The 20,668-nt window shown below is 35.8% G+C and overlaps 3 protein-coding genes across 7 annotated transcripts in view; 2 read left to right on the top strand and 1 right to left on the bottom strand.

Moving 5' to 3' along the window:
• The window catches only part of LOC121242944 (disease resistance protein RPV1-like), a 52,849-nt gene extending 48,486 nt beyond the window's left edge, over positions 1-4,363 (top strand). The window contains exons 6-9 of one of the 5 annotated variants that reach the window (XM_041140977.1): positions 92-1,347; positions 1,605-1,674; positions 1,751-1,821; positions 4,247-4,363. In XM_041140977.1, the coding sequence (XP_040996911.1) occupies positions 92-673 (582 nt within the window). In that variant the 3' untranslated portion in view covers positions 674-1,347; positions 1,605-1,674; positions 1,751-1,821; positions 4,247-4,363. Of the gene's footprint in view, positions 1-91; positions 1,348-1,585; positions 1,675-1,750; positions 1,822-4,246 lie in introns of those variants that run through there. The other 4 variants (XM_041140976.1, XM_041140980.1, XR_005936015.1 and 1 more) reach the window with 4 other exon arrangements.
• A 5,054-nt stretch (positions 4,364-9,417) lies between these two features.
• Positions 9,418-14,725, top strand: LOC121242454 (TMV resistance protein N-like). The gene is made up of 7 exons (XM_041140306.1): positions 9,418-10,029; positions 10,614-11,712; positions 12,206-12,493; positions 12,583-13,641; positions 13,746-14,214; positions 14,338-14,468; positions 14,711-14,725. The coding sequence occupies exons 1-7, from the start codon at positions 9,497-9,499 to the stop codon at positions 14,723-14,725; spliced, it is 3,594 nt and encodes a 1,197-aa protein (XP_040996240.1). The 5' UTR covers positions 9,418-9,496.
• Positions 14,726-18,595: 3,870 nt separating this feature from the next.
• On the bottom strand, positions 18,596-19,057 carry LOC121242453. Its single transcript, XM_041140305.1, has one exon. The coding sequence runs from the start codon at positions 19,055-19,057 to the stop codon at positions 18,596-18,598; it is 462 nt and encodes a 153-aa protein (XP_040996239.1).
• Between the last annotated feature and the right edge of the window lie 1,611 nt (positions 19,058-20,668).

Raw genomic sequence — 20,668 nt, 5'->3', positions numbered from 1 at the left:
TGTATTTCTCTCTGCATTTTTTTTTTTTTGTAGGTGTTTGTGTTTACAAATTGCCTTGTGTTCATGAAAATATGTGGTACATGTTTAACAGGAACATATTCAAGACCATTCATGTGGTATTATATTTCCAGGGAATAAGATTCCAGATTGGTTTAGCCATACTAAGGAGATTTCAAATGGTGATGATCCTTGTGAAGTGGATATTAGTGATAACTTGTATTTGGAAGAAATCATAGGTATTGTTTTTTGTGCTGTTCTTGGATCCGACCCGGATTACCCCTTGGGGCCCTTCTCCGGTATTTGTGTTTCTATAAATGGTAACATGCTTGTAGAAGTGAGGTTTTACTTATATGGAGGCTCGGATCATGTATATCTAAATTACTCGTTTCCAGATTGCATCGAGCAATTGCTGCGGTATCCAAAAGAAGACAATCTGAGGTTTAGATTTTATTGTGATTCTTATAAAGTGATGTTTAAAAGTTGCGGAGTTCACATAATCTATAAGCATGAAGAGAATGAGAATTTAACAGTTAGGGAGTGCTCAGTAGATTCATCGAATGGTATCCAGCTTTCTAAGAGACGTCGAGATGATGAAGACAGCAACTTGGAATTCAATGGGTACCCACAACACAAGAGACGCTCTCAAGACTTGGGCAATTCAAATGCAACATAGTTAGGCTCGCCACAATCGTATTCTTGCCAGCCATCTCACGCACAAATCACACCATCTTCTTCCTTCGATTGGAGTGACTTCCTCAGCGAACTTGTTCCCTGTCCAGGCTTTCAGGAACAACAAGATCTCTACTTCAAGGGAGTCTCGTCGCCAACCAATTACCCGTCAACTCTCGAGCAAATACCCCAGTTAAACTATGATACTGGGAATTATAATGGCCTAAATTGAGTTGGACATAAGGGTGGTTTTGAGACATTTGATTTTGGATCCACAAGTGGAGCTCAAACAAGCAACAGGTCAGAAGCTTCATCATCTGTGAGTTCATTTGTGGGGCTATTCGGGAAGAGGACAGTGAGATGCCAGCAGAATTTCCAGATATTTTAGATGCATCTTTTGATTACTAGGTACTATAATATGGTTCTGTTACACTAGTAGAAAATAATAATAGCAGAATTCATAGTTTCAGTGGGTGGTTTCTCGAGTCTCGTTTGGAATTCTTATTGCCTCTTTCTTCACATCAATTCTCCAAGAACGATCAACGTGCAGTTATGCTTGTTTTGGCCTCTCTTCTGTTTTAGTAGACTTGCTAATGGAATGATGAGTTTTTCGGTCGATCTGTCAAAGCTTTGCAGGTGATTTCTACTTCTCAGTCGGCTGACGGAGCTAAAGTCAAGGTTAGAATTTGGAATTTAATCTATTTTTTCTTTCTTCATTTTTGATGCAGTTTGTTTCTGAACAAAAATGACTTTTTTGCTTTCTATGTCTTTACTGTATTTGTGAACTCCTTTCGTTTGTTTGATACAGTTTTAGAGTGTTCAAGTTTTGTATATTCATTTTGAAAAAAAAATCAGGTTCACTATGAACAATGCATATTAACTAATTCTGTACCAGCTTCTCCGCCGGATCTACCAGAAACATATATTCTCCACAGGCTATACCAAGAGGGATGTTCTTTTTCTTTGCACAATCTCTTAGACAGCCTGAAGACACTCATTGCAAAGGTTGGACCTGCCTGAACCAACTGCCCCATTGTTCAATAAGCTGAACCAATCTCGCCTCTGGTTTTCTTTGTTTCAGAACTCCCTAACCCCCATCGCTGCTCTGTTTTCCACTTTTTCTCTTCTACTCCGTCGCCATGACAAAGCAAGGTCCGTTCTCTCTTTAGTCATCGCAATTTGATTCTTCTGCTCTGTAAATTCTATTTATATTGCTTCGCTCTTTCGTCAGAGCTCTCTGATTTTGTACAATACTTCCGTTGGATATCGATATTTTAGAGGTGTACATTGCTTGTTTATCATTTTCATTAATTCTTTCTTTTTGCAGTTCCCTTATGTTTCTTGCACTTATTATCAGTTGATTGATATCTCTGAAGATGGTTTTGTAAGTTTTATTTAGTAGTCTTTACTTTACCAATTTTTGGCAATGCTGTCATGTGATTACAAACAACAGATTTTAATTTTAAAGGGAATACCCCAATGAATTTAGTAAATGCATCCAAAAAACAAACATAATAACGAGATCCATAACTAGAAACAACCGAGTTGGGTCCCCAGACATCGGAGTAAATTAATTCAAGAGGTTTTAAAACAGAATGAATGGAAGGAGAGAAAGGTAAATTGTGGCTTTTAGCCATCTCACACTCAGGACAAACATTTTGTCTCTTATTGGAACCAACAGGTAAATTATTATTGCCAAGCACATCTCGAACAGTAACATAGGAGGCATGACCAAGACGACAATGCCAGTCTGCAACAGAGATCCGAGCACCAACAAGGGCAGAGGAAACACAGCGTTGAAGAGAGGGAGAGAAGCAGTAAAGGCCATCGGACACAGATCCTTTATGTAGGACGTTCCCGAGTAATCCTTAATCAGAAAAAAGGAACTGTGAAACTTAAAGTAGACATGATTATCTTCAGTAAATTTATGAACAGAGAGTAGATTTTTGGTAATTTGGGGCACTACTAAAATTTTATCAAGAATAAATGATGAAGATGAAGTAGATAAAGAGGCAGTTCCAGTATGGGTGATTTTCAAACCTGTACCATCACCAATTTGAATTTGATCAGTGCCGTAAAAATCATCACTTCGGATATTCAGATTACTTATGTCATTGGTCAAATGATGTGTGGCACCAGTGTCGGGATGCCACTCTTGTTCAATCACCTGCTGCTGAGGTTGGGTGGAGGCTATGTTTACTTGAGGTGTTGAACGAGGTGATGGAGTCAGGAAGTGGGGATCAAATCGCTTCCAGCAACGAGATGCTGTATGACCAGGTTTCTCACATAATTGACAGCATAAATTGCTGCCACCGCGACCATTTCCACGGTTGCCAGTAAATTGATTACGCCTCGAGGAGCTGATGGGTGGCCACGACCACGTCCTCCTGAAAAAGGTTGTTGCCGTGTGGCAATATTTGCCGAAGTCGTGGCTGTGGAGAAAGCCTGATTATTATTCTGGATGCGAGCCTCACACGTCAAAAGCATGGAATAGAGATCCTCCAAGGTAGGAGTACTGTCACGGTGAGTAACTATGGAAACAAGAGAATCAAATTCTGGACCAAGTCCAGTAAGTAAATATGTGATAATATCATCACATTTCAGCACTTGACCAGCAATGGCCAATTCATCCGTGAGACGTTTGATCGTCATGACATAATCTGTTGCAGATTGACTCCGTTTCTACAAAGTAGAGAGTTGAGATCGAACATTGATTGCTTTAGCACGAGATTGTGATGCAAAGGCAGAACTTAGAGTTGTCCAAACTCAGCAGATGTGCTGTAATGGGCAACCTGGGCCAATACCTCATCTGTAAGAGAAGAGTTGAGGCAGCTAAGGATAAGATTATCTTGGGTTTCCCAGATATCAAAGGACGGGTTGGGAGTTGTAGTGCCATTAGAGGTAGTGATGGTTTTGGCTGGCTGTTGGATTGTGCCATCAATATAGCCGAAGACCTTTTGGCCTTTGAGATAGGGTAGCATGGTGGCTTTCCATGTTGGGAAGTTTAGACGTGTGAGTTTAGTGATGTTGATGGAGGAAGATGGGTTGAAGGTGGGAAGGGTAGACGCAGGCATCTTGAATTGGATCGGTTAGACGTGAGTCTTACTGGCAGATGATACGATGTAAAACTTCAGAGGCACAGAAATTGAATGGATAAAATATTTATTTGATGCAGTGAAATTATAGAGTATACGACCTTTTAAATATACAGGCAGATAACAACTTCCTCCTATACATAAGCCATTTGAAATTCAAAAATTATATCACAATGCTAACGGACAAAACAGATTCGTATCAATTGTTGTCGTGGCTTGTAGTGTTCTGTTTCAATTAGAATTTGACTTTCATCTTCAATATAACAGATTCAATATAACAGACAGAAAAAATGGCCCCGAAGTATTAGTAACTTGAAAACTGGAAAAGTTCTTCATATCAGTTGTTGCCGTGGCTTATGGTGTTCCGTTACAGTCAGGTTGATGTTTATCACCAATACTTACGGTTGTTTCCTTGGAGCAGTTAATGCTGATGGTTTTTTCGTTGTGTATTCTAATGAAGATTCAACTTCGATATCTTGCAGATGATCTTGAACAAAATGCAAACACTTCTTTTTTTCCTCCTTGTGGTATGAATGATAACTTTTTCCCTGGTTGTGCTACATACTTATATTAGCTTGTGATTTCATTTTTTTTCATATCACATGAATTAGTTAGAAAAAACATATTGTACAAAAATCTATTTTATTTCAAATGGAGAGAAATTTGGTAGATATTACCTCATTGTGCTTTGCATTGTTGCATTTAACTATTTAAGCATTCGGTTGCCATCCATTGTGGGAATTGACATATTTAATGGGAAGAAGCTTGAGGATATCGTTCCTTCATCCCACAACTGTGATGTAAAGCTATTTCTAATTTTCTTCACCATGTGACTGTGCTTTTGTTCCGGGTGTACATTGCTTGTTTATCATTCTCATTAATTCTTTCTTTTTGCAGGTTCCTTATGTTTCTCGCACTGATTATCAGTTGATTGATATCTCTGAAGATGGTTTTGTAAGTTTTATTTAGTAGTCTTTACTTTACCAATTTTTGGCAATGCTGTCATGTGATTACAAACAATCAATTGGTAATAGCGATTTGGTTCTCTCTCTCTGTTTTTTTTTTTAAAGGTTTGGGAGGAGGTGGGGTTGGTTTTAGGACAGAGGCATGACTTTCACGAGCCATTGGTGTATGATGAGGACGTATACGCAAGTGTTGTTGATTTCTTCTATTGGTAATTTACTTGGAATTTTCTGCTAAATCTTTGTATGAACTTCGAGACAAGTAACCTGTTCCTCTTTCTATTGCTTGTGCATGCCTTGATTCTATACCTGTTCCTCTTTCTTTTGATATTTATGTGGTCACACAAAGCTAGTCTCCCAAAGGAAGATGAGTCATGGTCAGAAGCAGGCCTTTTTGTTAGTGATGCCAAAGTTCTTTTACAATCTTTTGTTCATTGGTCTGTCCAACATATTAGCAGGACCTGTAACATAGTGGCACGCACTTAGCTAGAGATGCATTGTCTTTTTCTGTTTCAGAAGTGAGAGTAGATTACATGGAGTGTATTACTCATCTGTTATGATTTCTTTTCTATGAATGAAAATTCCATTTTCCTTTCCAAAAAAAAAAATAACGAATAAATATTTAAATAAATTTTAATATTTTAATAGAATAGTAATATATTTAGAGATTTTATTATATGATATTGTTAAATTTATAAAAATAAATTTTTTAATCAAATTTTGACCGAACTGTCACTAGATTACCAGTAACGCCATAAGGTGTGTTGAAGGTTGCTAGATGTTTCATCCTTGTAATGTCTATGTCCTTCTGGGCCATATGATGTTTGAAGTGACCATACCATCAATGACTTTCCAACCCGTTTTCTATGTCCTAAATTAATGCCCGTAATTTCTACGTTCTTTTGGGCCACATCATGTTTAAAGCCGAAGACCACCATACCATCCACGACTTTCCCACTTATTTTCTCTGTCCTAAATTAATGCTCGTAATTTCTACGTCATTTTGGGGCATATCATGCTACATGCTGTCATGTTTAGATAGAGAGATATATACATATAAACTTTTATTCATATGAATAATTCATATTAACGTGCTGTTTCCTGTTTAAATTCAACATGCACATGTCAACGCAAATATTTATGTCCACCCAAAGAATCACTGAAGCCAGGAAGATGGAACTTGGACTTGGGTTGCAGATAGTTTTTTGCTGCCTCTCATTTCCTTTATCCTTATGCTCATTAGAAACACATGCTTGTCTTTCCCATTGATTGTAGCATGTTGTTTTCTTATTAAAATTCTGATGAAATTTAGAAAAGAGTTGAGGGAAAGTTTGACTTGTTTTGTTATTCTATGATTAGTACCATAGAAATTATGGTGCATATGTAAAGTTCATTGGGGTACACTCTGTGCCGCTTTTTATCAACCATCTCGCAAACACTCCAAACTCTCAATTATCATTATTCACATGTGGTTTTGAATTTCTAAAACAGAGCACCCTAAAAATGGAGTAAAATGAGATACCATGATTAGATTGAAAAACAAAAACCGAAATGTAGAAAAGAAACCTCATAAAAAGATCAGATTCCACTATATGGGAACAAAATTAAATTAGAGTACCATACAAGATGCCTTGTATGGGTTGTAAAGGAACTGTAGCAACTGCCTACCAAGTTGTACAACCTCGTCAGGCCAGGTAGCTAGTAGTACTCTAGTATGAGTATAATGACCAGGAATATAGCAACATACAAGATATCTTATCTTATCTTATCTCATCTCATCTCAACATTACAACTTTCATAAATTTTTACATAAAATATAATAAATAATTCAATTTTTCAAATCCCAAAACAATAATAATATTAAAAAATAATATTCTAACAATATATTTTTTTTAACTTTCATCTAAAACCATCTCATCTCTAAATCCAAACCAGTCCTCAATATCATGACAAACACACAGATAATAAGATAAGAATAATACTCCAACCTTACGTGTCCTTTGGAAAGAACACAAAACAAAAAATATTTTGAAATAAGAGGCTTGAAACTAAAGAAAATGATTTTACCACCAAGGTTCCATGTGTCATGCATCAACCATTACCTTAATTATCTACCCGGCCATATGGCTTAGTACAGTAGGACAAGAGAAATACTTGACCAACTTCATCTCTAATCTCATCTAACATAAGCCCTTGACAATAGAAAAGATAAATTAACTTGGAGGAAAAATAGTTGAACCTAATAATGCATCCAACTGTCCGTAGGGAATATTCGCCCAGCTTGAGATTTGAGAGTAATATGTCCAATTACTGTTGATATGTATCGAAGTTCCATGCATGGTGTGTGTGTGTGTGTATGCTACCCATCCAGACTACATTAATTAAGCAACATTAATAAGTTCGCTTACAAATAAGTTCTCTTCAAGTATTGTAAATTCCTTTCAATTTGTTTGGTTTTTTTTTTCCAAACAGAATGTGACAACTATGCATGGCTTTCAATTATTGTAATTTCTTAACAAAAGTTCCAACTGTAGTCTAAGGTGGCCTAATCTGCAACTCCTTTCATATTTATTTGCATTAGCATATCTCTAAGGTGGCCTAATCTGCCTTATCTGTCTACCAGTAGCTATACTGTAGTCTTGTTCATCCTGTGCGCCATTATCAGAATTAGAATCATGCTCATATGCGATAGCATGATCTTCGGTGCCACGTGGAATCCCTGTGGTGCTTCTTCAACCTGAAACTCCACATTCTTGCTAATACCCTGCTTTTCATCTATAGACACAATAAACTTCTTTCTCGGATTGAGCATAGATTTTTCATCAAATACTACATCCTGCTGATTACAAACCAAGGTGATTTAGGATTAGTACACTACAACCTAAATCCCTTCACACCATTGGTATATCCAATGAATATGCCCTTCTTTGGCCCTTAACTCAAGTTTTCCATCATTAACATGAAAATATGCAGGACAACAAAAAATTTTCAAATTTGAATAATCAACAGGAGTATGAAACCATACCTCATTTATTGTTTTCAAACGAATATATGTGGCTGGAGAGAGGTTAACCAGAAAGCAAGCAGTGTTGACTACCTCAACCCATAAATCCTTAGACAAGCCTACATTGGAAAGCATACTCCGGGCTCTTTCCAAAAGAATCATATTTATCCATTCAGCTACCCCATTTTAATGTTCAATTCAAAATGATTAAAACTCAAGAATGTCGAAATCAACCTACAAGTAAAGCTGTAATAGCTGTAATTCGAAAGTACCATATTTTTACCAAGGATAGAAAAATCCTAGTAAACACACCAAAAATAAAGACACAAATATGGCCGGTAAACCAGCTGAAATTTTCTTCAGAATTTCCAGCTGGGCCATAGCTAAAGTTGGGAAGTATGGCCGTACTAAGCTAAATTAAAACATTGTAGTATTTTCAGATTAAGAAAAAAAATAGTGCTATATATACGTAAAACTTTATATACAATATTATACGTATTGAATATCTACATCTATTTTCTCAAAAAAATAAATTAATTCAAATTTCAAAATCTTCTTAATTTTTATAGCTACACGGCAACATATATGATTATATTTATGCACGTAAAGTTTTAAAAATAAATAGCATTTTTCGGGAAAAAAAAAACAGAAACAAGAATATGGCAGAATACTTATATTTATATAAATTCCATCTTGTTGTAAACTCAAGTTTCCTTCACTGAAGAATAAGTATTGATAAATGATAGTTGCAGTCGTGAGTGTATAAGCACTGCGCAATCACTTTGAAAAAAATGAATAAATATTGGGTCCACACATGAAAAAAAAATTAATTTTTTAATAGTGGACCCCACTCTTTTCAAAACAACTACATGGGGCTTACGCACTCCATGACTGTACATAACATTACTCATAAGCATTAAGCAGCCCCTCCTTTCTATTTCCCCCATTCACATGCTTGATACTTTGATAGGATTTTAAGCACACAGATGAGTGCTGAATTTTATTTTTTTACAATGCTAGATTGCATAATGTAGAAACTTATTGTAACACCAGTGGATAACTTTCCTCGTCTGATCAGATGTAAAAGCTATGGCTTCTTTCGACATCAGCCATAGCTTGTACTGCTACAGCATCATATTTAATTTTTTGGGGGGCCAACGTCCTAATTAATTTCCTTTGATGTGATAAATCATCAATGCTCCCACGTCAAGAAATCCCAAAAGTCTAAAGTTCATACATGAAATTCAATAGAACAATCTTAATGGCCGGTGTTTGATTTTGACGTTTGTTTAATTTACGAGGAAGGACTTAAATGGTATTGCAAGTTGGCTTAGCAAGAAACTTAATTCCCACGCAACTTCATTTAAATTTGTACTTGGAAGAAGATAATTAAAACAGATTTGCGTCATGTCGACAAAGAGCTTTCTCAAAAGAATTAAGGTTATTTGTTAAATGGTTATTTGTTTGGATTTGTAGATGCATGATCAAAGTCTTGCCTAGGAATAAAAAGTTCCATAATTTGGGTTAAAAAGTAAACTAGTAGTTGTGGTTTGCCTTTGAACTTTGAACTTTTACTGATCCTTATCTTTCCAACTTTTATCAAATTAATGAGACAAATTATAAGTGGGTACGTATCCTGGACGTTTGCTTTACGTTTGCTTTGACGAGAAGTTTGACCCACTTCTCTATTATTATTTATTTGCAATAAGTACTCTATAATTGGACCTCTTGGTGAATACTAATTAATCTCGCATACAGATCAGAGGATGAGCACTTCTTCCATGGCCTTTCAATTAGGAGCTTCTTCCTCTCTCTCATTCTCTTCTTCTTCCATTCGTAGATGGACTCACGATGTATTCTTGAGTTTTAGAGGTGAGGATGTTCGCCAAAACTTTATTTCTCATCTATACCATGCTTTGCATCAAAGGGGAATCAACACTTACATAGACAACAATCTCGAAAGAGGAGAGGAAATCTCGTCAGAACTTTCCAAAGCAATTGAAGGATCAATGATTTCTATCATTGTACTATCTAAGAACTATGCAGAGTCTCGATGGTGTTTAGATGAGCTATTGAAGATCCTCGAGTGTAAGGAAATGGTAAAACAAATTATTTTACCCTTGTTCTATGATGTAGATCCGTCAGAGGTACAACATCAAAAAGGGAGTTTTGGAGAAGCATTCGCCAAACTTAGATATAAGTTGAAGGATGAAGTAAAGGTCACAAAGTGGGAGGCAGCTTTGGAAAAAGTAGCCAATTTGTCCGGACTCGAATTAGGGACAGGTACTTCTTATGAGTTGTGCTTTTATATATATATATATATATATATATATATATATATATATATATACATGTTTATATATGATGTTAAAGAGAAGCTTATGGGGAAAATTTAGACAAATCCCGCATCTAAGAGTTTGCAAATCTATGAAGATGAAATGGTGCCATGCAAAACTATTTGATATTTATTAGTTTTTTCGTCATTAAGTTTTATGCATACCATACTTAAATTAGAAATCTTTTCTTACTGAGGGATTTAATATCATACTACCACATTAATTTCCCATGAAATTTATAGGAGAAATAGAATAGAAGAACGTGAAAAAATACAAATTGAAATCTTTTCAAAATTAAGGGATGGACAAATTTGAGAATGGACCAAAAAAGTAGTTAAAATATTTAATAATTCATATAAAGAATGAAAAATGTAAGTCGGAGAAGAGCACGAGGAAGAATAAAGGTTATCTTTGACATGGTAATCTACCACTATCATTTTGTAATGGAGAGAAAGAAAAAACAATATTGTTACTAAATCATCTTTATGTGTGTATTTATGTGAAAAGTCTTAACTCTTTAAATTTCTTTTGTTTTCCATATTGATAGGAATGAATCAGAGTTTATTCAGGATATCATTAAATGGGTGGATTCAAAAATGGTAAATCGTACATTTCTCAAGGTTGCTAAGTATCCAGTTGGAATAGAGTCCCGTGTACGAGACATTTATCGACATTTAAATATGGGAAGGAATGATATTATATGCATGGTAGGGATATTTGGAACCGGTGGAATTGGAAAGACAACTATTTCAAAAGAGATCTATAACAGGATTTCTTATCAATTTGAAGGAAGTTGTTTCTTGAAAGACATTAGAGAAATTTCAAAAGTAGGAGGTTTGATCCAGCTACAAAAGACACTTCTTTATGAGATTTTGAGAATAAGTTTGGAGTTTCATGATACTGACAAAGGCATCAATGTAATTAGGCAGAGACTTTGCTCTAAAAGGGTTCTCCTAATTCTTGATGATGTGGATGACTTGGTCCAACTAGAAACATTGGCTGGAGCTCGAGATTGGTTTGGTTTAGGAAGTAGAATCATCATCACAACAAGAGATCAACATTTATTAAATATATCTAAAGTTGATTCAAAATATGAAGTAAAGAGATTGGACCATAAAGAAGCTCTTGAGCTCTTTAGATTGCATGCTTTTGAGGGAGACAAACCTATTGAAGATTATGTGGAACTCTCTAAGCATGTAATGCAATATGCTGAGGGCCTTCCACTAGTTTTAACAGTGCTAGGCTCAGATTTAAGGGGTCAGAATATAAGTTACTGGAGAAGTACATTGGATAAGTATAAACGAATTCCTAGCAAAAATATTCAAAAAGTACTTTGTATAAGTTACGATGGATTGGATGATAATGAGAAGGAGATTTTCCTCGATATTGCCTTTTTTTTCAAAGGACAATACTTGGATCATGTCGTTAAAATATTAGACAGCTGTGGTTTCTCTCCGGAGAATGGTATCAAAAGGCTTATAGATAAATGTCTCATTACAGTTACTACTTACAATACATTGTGGATGCACGACTTGCTACAGGACATGGGAAGAGAAATTGTCCGAAAGGAATCACCCAAAGAACCAAGCGCACGTAGTAGATTATGGTTTCATGAAGATATTCGCCATGTACTAGAGGAAAATACAGTAAGTTATTAGATTAAAAGCTCTTTCAATTGAACACTTTTTATTGGTGAAACTTAAATGAAAAGTGTTGAATTTCTTTTCATAACAAATTATGGTAAAGAACTGCATATTAAATAAAATATCATATATGTATCGATAAATAATGTGGTCTTTCTTTATATTTCCAACCTAAAGTAATGTATTTAACTAATTAGGGGAATCATTAAATCATCATACTTAAATGTCCTTCATCCAACGTTGTTAAGGATATATAATCATCCCTTTTCAAAGACAAGAATGTGTTTTTTTAATCATGAATATATTGCCTAATCTTATATGAGTGAATAGTTAAAAATGACAAGTAAATTTGAAAAAAGAGAAATTTTGAAGGTGCTTAAATACTTTTGGATAATAATGGATATTATAGTTTTGTTATTATAATTTTAATAAGTTCTTATAAACAAAGATTTTAACGATCTGACATTACTGGCAAATTTATGAATTGTCTCGTTAGGGAACAAGCAATGTTGAGGGGATAGAAGTGATTCTGCCTGAGGGTGATTATCATGACATGATACGCTTGAGTCCCAAATCGTTTGCAAAGATGAAAAGACTCAGAATTTTTAAAAGCCATGGTGCATACTTTTCTGGAAGATCACTTGATTATCTTTCTAATGAATTAAGAGTGCTTGATTGGTCAAACTGTCCTTTACAATCTTTGCCATCCAATTTCCGTGGAGAGAAGCTCTTTGATTTCAAACTATATAGAGGCCGCATCCAGGAGATTAGCGGGCAATTTAAGGTACAATTATCACTTTCAATATTTCCTTCTTTAAACTCGTGATGTAAACTTCCTCAGGGTTAATTTACATATTTGCTGTTTCTCAATAGAGCTTGACGAGAATGAGGTTTTTTGAGTGTAAGTTCTTAACCAACATCCCAAATCTTTCGAGTTGCTCAAGTTTAAAGGAATTGGATATTATGGATTGTGAAAATTTAGTCGAAGTTCATGATTCTGTTGGATTCCTGGATAAGCTTGCTCGTCTGCGTCTTTCTCAATGCTCCAACATGAAGAGTTTTCCAAGGCGTCTCAAGTTGAGATCTCTAGAAGTCCTTACACTTCATAACTGCTCAAAACTTCAAACCTTTCCAGAAATCGAGTGTAAAATGGAATATTTATGTTGCATCGCATTATTCGGCACTCCAATAAAAGAATTGCCTTCATCCATTGGGTACCTCACTCCTGCGCTTAAAGAGTTACTTTTGGAGCAATGCTCAAAACTTATGCGTCTCCCCAGTAGCATTCATCAGTTACAAAATCTAAAGGTGGTTTTTCACAGTGGCTGTATGAATGGATGCTTCACTAGGATTGAAGGCTGCAAGGACCTGATGCATCTCCCAATCAGCGTTTCTCACTCGCAACATCTAAAGAGTCTTTCTTTCGAAAATTATACAAATCTTGCAAGACAAGAAATAAGTTTAGTCTTTAGGTACCCCATTGGGCGTAAAAAACATTCACACCTAATATCATCCAGAACGATTAAGAGGTCTGAACCAGAATCAAGTGTTGAATTACGACGACAACGCTTGTCGTCGCTTTATTGGTATCTTGACGACTTCTCATTTTATTGCTCATCCACTTTGCAAGAGTTAGATCTATCTTGGGGTGCTGTTGTCAGCCTTCCTCCGAGCATCAAAACATATGTTGAATTGAGGATTCTTAGATTGTGCCATTGTGAGAAACTTCAAGAAATTCTACATCTTCCACCAAATATACAAGAGCTATATGCCAGAGAGTGTTTCTCCTTGGAACGATTCCCAGAAGTATCAACAAAATTTCAATTCTATACATCATGTGGCTTGCGAGAGCTAAGATGGATTGACTTGTCCAGTTGCCATAAATTGGTTGCAAATATAGGGAGTCAGGTGCCAAATCCTTCATTTGTTGAGGTATGTCTGTATTTCTCTCTGTGTTTTTTTTTTTTTTTTTTTGTAGGTGTTTGTGTTTGCAGATTACCTTGTGTTCATGAAAATATGTGGTACATGTTTAACAGGAACATATTCAGGACCATTCATGTGGTATTATATTTCCAGGGAATAAGATTCCAGACTGGTTTAGTCATACTAAGGAGATTTCAAATGGTGATAATTCTTGTGAATTGGATATTAGTGGTCCCTTGTATTTGGAAGAAATCATAGGAATTGTTTTCTATGCCGTTCTTGGATCCGACCCGGATTACCCCTTGGGGCCCTTCCCCGGTATTTGTGTTTCTATAAATGGTAACATGCTTGTGGAAGCAAGGTTTTACTTATATGGAGGCTCGGATCATGTATATCTAAATTACTCGTTTCCAGAATGTATCGAGCAATTGCTGCGGTACCCAACAGGAGACAATCTGAGGTTTAGATTTGATTGTGATTCTTATAAAGTGATGTTTAAAAGTTGCGGAGTCCACATAATCTATAAGCATGAAGAGAATGAGAGCCTAACAGTTGGGGAGTGCTCAGTAGATTCGTCAAATGGTATCCAACTTTCTAAGAGATGCTGAGATGATGAAGACAGCAACTTGGAGTTCAACGGGTACCCACAACACAAGAGACGCTCTTACAACTTGGGCAATTCAAATGTGGTTGTCGATTGCGCAGGTGTTGACGGTGATTTCGCAAAAGCAGAAGGAGGCTCTGACTCTGAGGGAAGTTTAAAAGAAGAAGTACCTGCCTCTCGATCTGCGTCCCAAGAAGGCCAGGGAATTCGGAGAAGGCTTACTAGGCATCAGGTCAGTGTCTTTGCATTGATAAAATTCCCCATTTTGGTTTTTTTTTTTATTGGATTAATTTTGTTGGATTGGTTTCATGATATTAATGGCGTGTACAAGGATTTTACGCTGCCGGTGCAAAAGGGTTTCTCAAATGATCGGCAAAAGTCAAAGCAAATTTGGAGGAAACATGCGTGGGTGGTGTTGTTGCTGGACTTGTTTGTGTGCTCAGTGTTGTTCGCAATATGGTTTTGGGTCTGCAGGGATTGAATGGTTGAGTTGGGGGCGTTTTGGTTCTCTCTCTCTCTGTTTTTTTTAAAGGTCTGGGAGGAGGTGGGGTTGGTTTTAGGACAGTGGCATGACTTTCAAGAGCCATTGGTGTATGATGAGTACGTATAAGCAAGTGTTGTTGATTTCTTCTTTTGGTAATTTACTTGGAATTTTCTGCTAAATCTTTGTATGAACTTCGAGACAAGTAACCTGTTCCTCTTTCTATTGCTTGTGCATGCCTTGATTCTATACCTGTTCCTCTTTCTTTTGATATTTATGTGGTCACACAAAGCTAGTCTCCCATTTTAGCTAGCTTATGCTTCTCTTTTTGTTTCCCTTTTTTGTTAGTCTTTTGGTTCAATCTGAAATCTTTATTGTCTTGCTTTAAAACTCTTTTAAGTTCATCCTCTGTATTTGCTTGAAAACAAAGACCAGAGCTGCTAGATGAGCACCGAGTGCAATCATAAAAGCTTTTACTTGATTTTATATGTATACTTTGGTTGTAGCTAGTAATCCATTGCAATCGAGAATAGTTTCATCCTCTGTATTGGGCCAAGCTCCATTTCGTAGCTAGGACCATAAAATCCAGGGCCAAGATAACAAATCTCGTACTTTGTTTTGCGATAACTTTTTCAGAGATCTTTGATGTAGATTGGTTTATAAAATTTCTATTGAAAGACGTTAAAATTATTCAACATCTGGTTCGATATGCTATGCGTGTGCCAAGGAAAGATGTTACGAAAGTCGTGTATTGCCTGTTGATCTCTTGGAAAGGCATGTAAGGTTCATTCTCTTATGCTTCTATTAATTGCTTTTGTACGGTATAATTGTGATTTTTCTCTTCTTTGTTTTGTATACTATTTCTCACCAGATGCCAAGAAAACCTTGTTGAAAAGGAGCCCATCTTAATTAGATGCAGACCAGATTGGTGATAGTTCAGATGAAATTGGACATGAGACACCTGAGACTTGGCTTGCCTAGAAAGATGGGTTTCTGTCACTCTGTGTTCTTCAAACAACATTATTGGCTTGCCTAGAAAGATGTTCGAGTAGGTCCTTAATTCAATCAATTTTAAATTTTTAAGAATAAAAGGCAGCTATCAAATATTGTCATGACATTAGCCAAACGTTCTCCTTTGAAGAAAAAGGCAATATCAAGGAACATTTCCCTCCCAATATGATCCAATCCTTCATAGACTACTTTCTGAATGTTTTTGTTGGGAATGTTTTTGTATTTATCCAATGCACTCTTCCATTTACGTATACTTTTACCCTTTAGGTCCGAACCTAGTACTGTCAAAGCAGCTAATGGAATGCCCTTTGCAATTTGTATTTCTTGTTTAGAGAGGTCAACATAATCGTCAAATGGTTCATCTTTCCGGACAGCATGCAAGGTAAAGAGCTTAAGTGCTTCATTGTCATCCATGATCATCACCTTGTGTTTTGAATCAACTTTAGAGTTATCTAGTAAACGTTGATCTCTCATTGTTATGATGATTTTACTTCCTAAAACAAACCAATCACGATCTCTAACAAAATTTTCTATTTGGACCAACTCATCCACATCATCAAGAATTAGTAGAATCCTTTTAGAGCAAAGTCTATGCTTAATCACATTAATTCATCTGTCAGTATCACGAACATCAAAATTTGTTCTCAAAATATCATAAAGAAGAGTATTTTGCAGCTGAATCAGACCTCTGCTCGTTTTGAATTTTCTCTAATGTTTTTCAAGAAACAACTTCCTTCAAATTGAGAATAAATCATGTTATAGATATCTTTTTAAATTGTTGTTTTACCAATTCATCCCGTTCCGAATATTAGATGTCATAGATATCTAATGTGATAATATTAGATCTGTAAAAGTGATTTACCCCTCCTTAGAGAGGAGAACGATTTTCCGCCTTAGAAAGCTTTGTTTTTCCCGTTAATTCCCTTCGACTATTTACATATTGATAATCATTTAACCAAATTATTCGGCTTGAAAAAGGAAAAGGTTCTCTCTCTCCTTTGGCAGCCCCCAAACTGGATATTGATGGCACAATTTTCCAAGGCATATTAATTGAGTACTTAATGATTTGTCATATTGGAGATTCTTGGACATATTATTTCATCTATTTTTTTTTTATATGTATTTTTTTAATATTTTTAAATATTTTTAAAAATAAAATTAACAACCTCATTAAAAAATATTTATTTAATCATTAATTTAAAAAAAAAAAAAAAAACCATTGAGACCCACCATCGGAAGAACCCAACGGGACACACAGCATTTCTCTTCTCAAATCTCAAGCTGGGCGAATATTCCCCACGGACAGTTGAACATATTAATTAGTTCAACACTTTTCCACGTCTATCTTTTCTGTAGTCAAGGGCTTATGTTAAATGAGATTAGAGATGGAGTTGTTCATGAAGTATTTCCCTTGTCTTATTGTATTAATTAAGCCATGTGGGTAGATTTTTAATTAAGGTAATGGTTAATGACATGGAACTTTGGTGGTAAAAGCAGTTTCTTTAATTTCAAGCCTCTTATTTTAAAATATTTTTTATTTGGACAATGCTAAGGTGCATACCAAATATGCATACCAATGTAAATTGATTTTTGTTTTTCTTTAAAACATTTTTTAAACATTCTTAGCCATTAAAAAAATAAAATTTCACTAATAGTCACTTTTTTAATAATTAAGAATTAAAAAAAATAAAAATAAAATAAAATATACGAGTGGACATATTTGGTAGACACATTTGGAAGTCATACTATTATTTTTGTTTTTGTTGTGTTATTTACAAAGGACACATAAGGAGGGGGTATTATGCTTATCTTATTATCTGTTTGTGTCATGTCTTGGTCTTGTGTGCTTGTCAAGAAATTGAGTGTTGTGTTCTGTTGTGGCATTGGAGTTCCATACTTACTAATCTGCTTAGAGGCAATAGCAACCCCCTTGTCATCTCTCAAGATAATCCCTACTCCCATCCTCTTGCTTTGACAGTTGATAGCAATGACCCAGTTTGCTTTTATAAAACCCAACAGAAGAGTTTGCCAACGTTGAGCAGGAACCTGCTCATGCATAGTGAGGTTAAAAGTTGAAAGACAAACTGATTGGAAGTCTTCCATAGAATCAATAGCAACCTGAAATAGTTTATTGGGTTGCTGGAATACCCCTGAAAACCAGCCTGTTACATCTCATCCATATCAGTCTAGCCATAACCAAAAATAAATCAAATTCTGCTGCATCGAACATCTCTACCATTTTAAGAACCAAGGACTTGAAACTATTATGTATACTACTACACTTTTGAATCTTTTTGCTGCAAAAATACAATCCCAGACACTATGTATCACAGATTCAACATCAGTTTCACATATTGGATACAGATCCTCCTGCAGAACATGCTTTAGTTTGAGATTACTACGGGTGGGCTGGATATCACAACATGATCTCCATATAAAGTTTTTAACCACTGGCTGTGTCTTAAATTCCAAATTTTCTGCCATAGTTTCTCCAATCCATTAGTTTGAGAAGAAGTGGTGCACACAGAACTTGAGTTTAAATCTAGTTGAAGATAATATGCACTTCAAACTGAATATCTTCCATTATTAGTACACCTCCAGATCAGGCTATCATCCCTTGACAGAGGACTAATACACATGTTTAGAATCATATATGCTTCCTCTTCAGTAAAAATATCTTGTACTAAAGCTTTATTCCATTCATTAGTTCCAGGAATGATCAATTTTGAAACCAGGTCATCTGCACTTAAGATAGAGATTGGAGATTGGAACTTATAAGAAGAAGGTGTTGGCATCCATATGAAGCATTTTTAGGCAACTTAGCCTCCATGATGGATGATGTGGGTAAATATTTGGCTTTGAGAATCTCAGTAGCTAAAGTAGAAGGTTGTTGCAAAATCCTCCACAATTGCTTTGCTAACATAGCGGTAAAAGCCTCCAAATCCCTGGAACCCCAAACCACCAGATTTCTTTGAAATACATATCTTCTTGCAGCTTAACCAATGGATCTTCTGAGAACTATCATGATGACCCCAAAAACAATTCTGCATCATATTAGTAATCTGATGGCACAAAGTCTTTTGCAGTCTAAATAATCCCATACAAAAAGTTGGCAAAGCTTGGATGACTGCCTTAAGCAATATTTCCTTTCCAGCCTGGGACAAAAATTTTGATTGCCAGCTATTAAGTTTACCCCAAATTCTATCAATAATCCCTTTGAAGGCACTATTCTTTTGCCTGCCAACCAATGTAGGTAGCCCAAGATACTTATCAAAACAGCCAGTAGATCTAAGCCCTGAGATTTCTTTGATAAGTTGCCTCATTCCCATTGCTGTGTTTCTGCTAAAAAATAACGATGTCTTTCTCTCTATTCAACTATTGGCCAGAGATTCTTTCATAGCATAAAAGAATGTCTTGTAATCGACTCCACTCAATTGAGGATGCTCTGATAAATAGTAAACAGTCATCAGCAAAGAAAAGATGTGAGACACGAACCAAACCCCTTACAATGGGCACACCAGTAAGAGTACCATGCATATGAGCATGAGAGATAAGCCCACTAAACACTTCTGCACATAAAATAAACAAATATGGAGATAGAGGATCCCCTTGCCTAACACCTCTTGAAGGTTGGAATTGTTGTTGTGGAACACCATTAACCAACACTAAGTAAGAGACTGATGAAACACATTCTATAATCGGACTTATCCATTGATGCCCAAATCCCAATTTCTCCATTTAAAAAGCTCCATTCGACCCTATCATAGGCCTTACTCATATCAAGTTTCACTGCCATAAACCCCTCTCTACCTTTCAAAGCAGAATTCATAGTGTGGATTGTTTCATAGGCTGCCAATACATTATCAGTAATCAAAGGACCTGGTATGAAAGCACTTCGATGGGTAGAAATAATCTGAGGTAGTATAATTTTGAGTCTATTGGCCAAAACTTTTGATATTATCTTGTAGATTACACTACACAAACTAATAGGTTGAAAATCAGTTAACTTGGTTGGTCTTTTAATCTTTGGAATAAGTGTAATAAAAGTCTGATTAATTGAAGAAAGTGCCACACCACAGTTCAGAAAATCCAATACCATCTGACTAACCATTTCTCCAATAGTATCCCAGTGAACTTGAAAGAAAGAAGCAGAATATCCATCCGGGCCAGGTGATTTGTATGGTGACAGCTGAAAAAGCGCCTGTTTAACTTCACTCTCTGTAAATGGCTTGATCAACATAGCATTCATATCCACTGTCACCCTCTCCTCCACAGTTTATAAACATGCACACGGATCCTCAGGATTAGATGAAGAATAAATATTAGAAAAATAGTGAGTAAAAGCAGCTTTAATGTCTAGATCATCAGTTAAAATCCTGCCATCTTCTGATTCAACTTCCTTAATGAAATTAGTTCTTCTTCTCTGGTTTACACATGAATAATAATACTTTGTATTTCTATCCCCAAATCTAAGCCAGTGAACTTTTGCCCTCTGCTTCCATTGAATATCATCTTTCTCCAATAATAAATTCCTCTCAGATTGAAGCACCCTCAATTCTTCCCAAGCTTCCCTTGTCCCAATATTCTAAATGGATTCCATCCTTTCTTCTATCTGCAGCAACTCTTTCCTTTCATTAGTCCTTTTATCTTTACTCCATCCTTTCAAAGCTACACAGCATTGATTCAATGAATGCTGTAAGTCTATCACCTTATCAGAAGAAAAAGAGCCAGTACTCCATGTATGTCTAATAACCTCTTTACAATCAGAATCCAAATTCCAACTAGCTTCATATCTCCATACTTTTCTTTGGAAAAAGTGAAACTTATCTTGATCTGGAATAGAACAGAAAATTGGAGAATGATCTGAACAAGAAGAGAGTAAAGTCTGTGCAGGAATACAACCAAACAAATTAAACCATTCCTTATTTGCCAAACTTCTA

This window comes from Juglans microcarpa x Juglans regia, chromosome 8D (assembly GCF_004785595.1).
Source record: "Juglans microcarpa x Juglans regia isolate MS1-56 chromosome 8D, Jm3101_v1.0, whole genome shotgun sequence".
NCBI lineage: Eukaryota > Viridiplantae > Streptophyta > Magnoliopsida > Fagales > Juglandaceae > Juglans > Juglans microcarpa x Juglans regia.
This window is presented reverse-complemented; position numbering and strand designations above follow the sequence as displayed.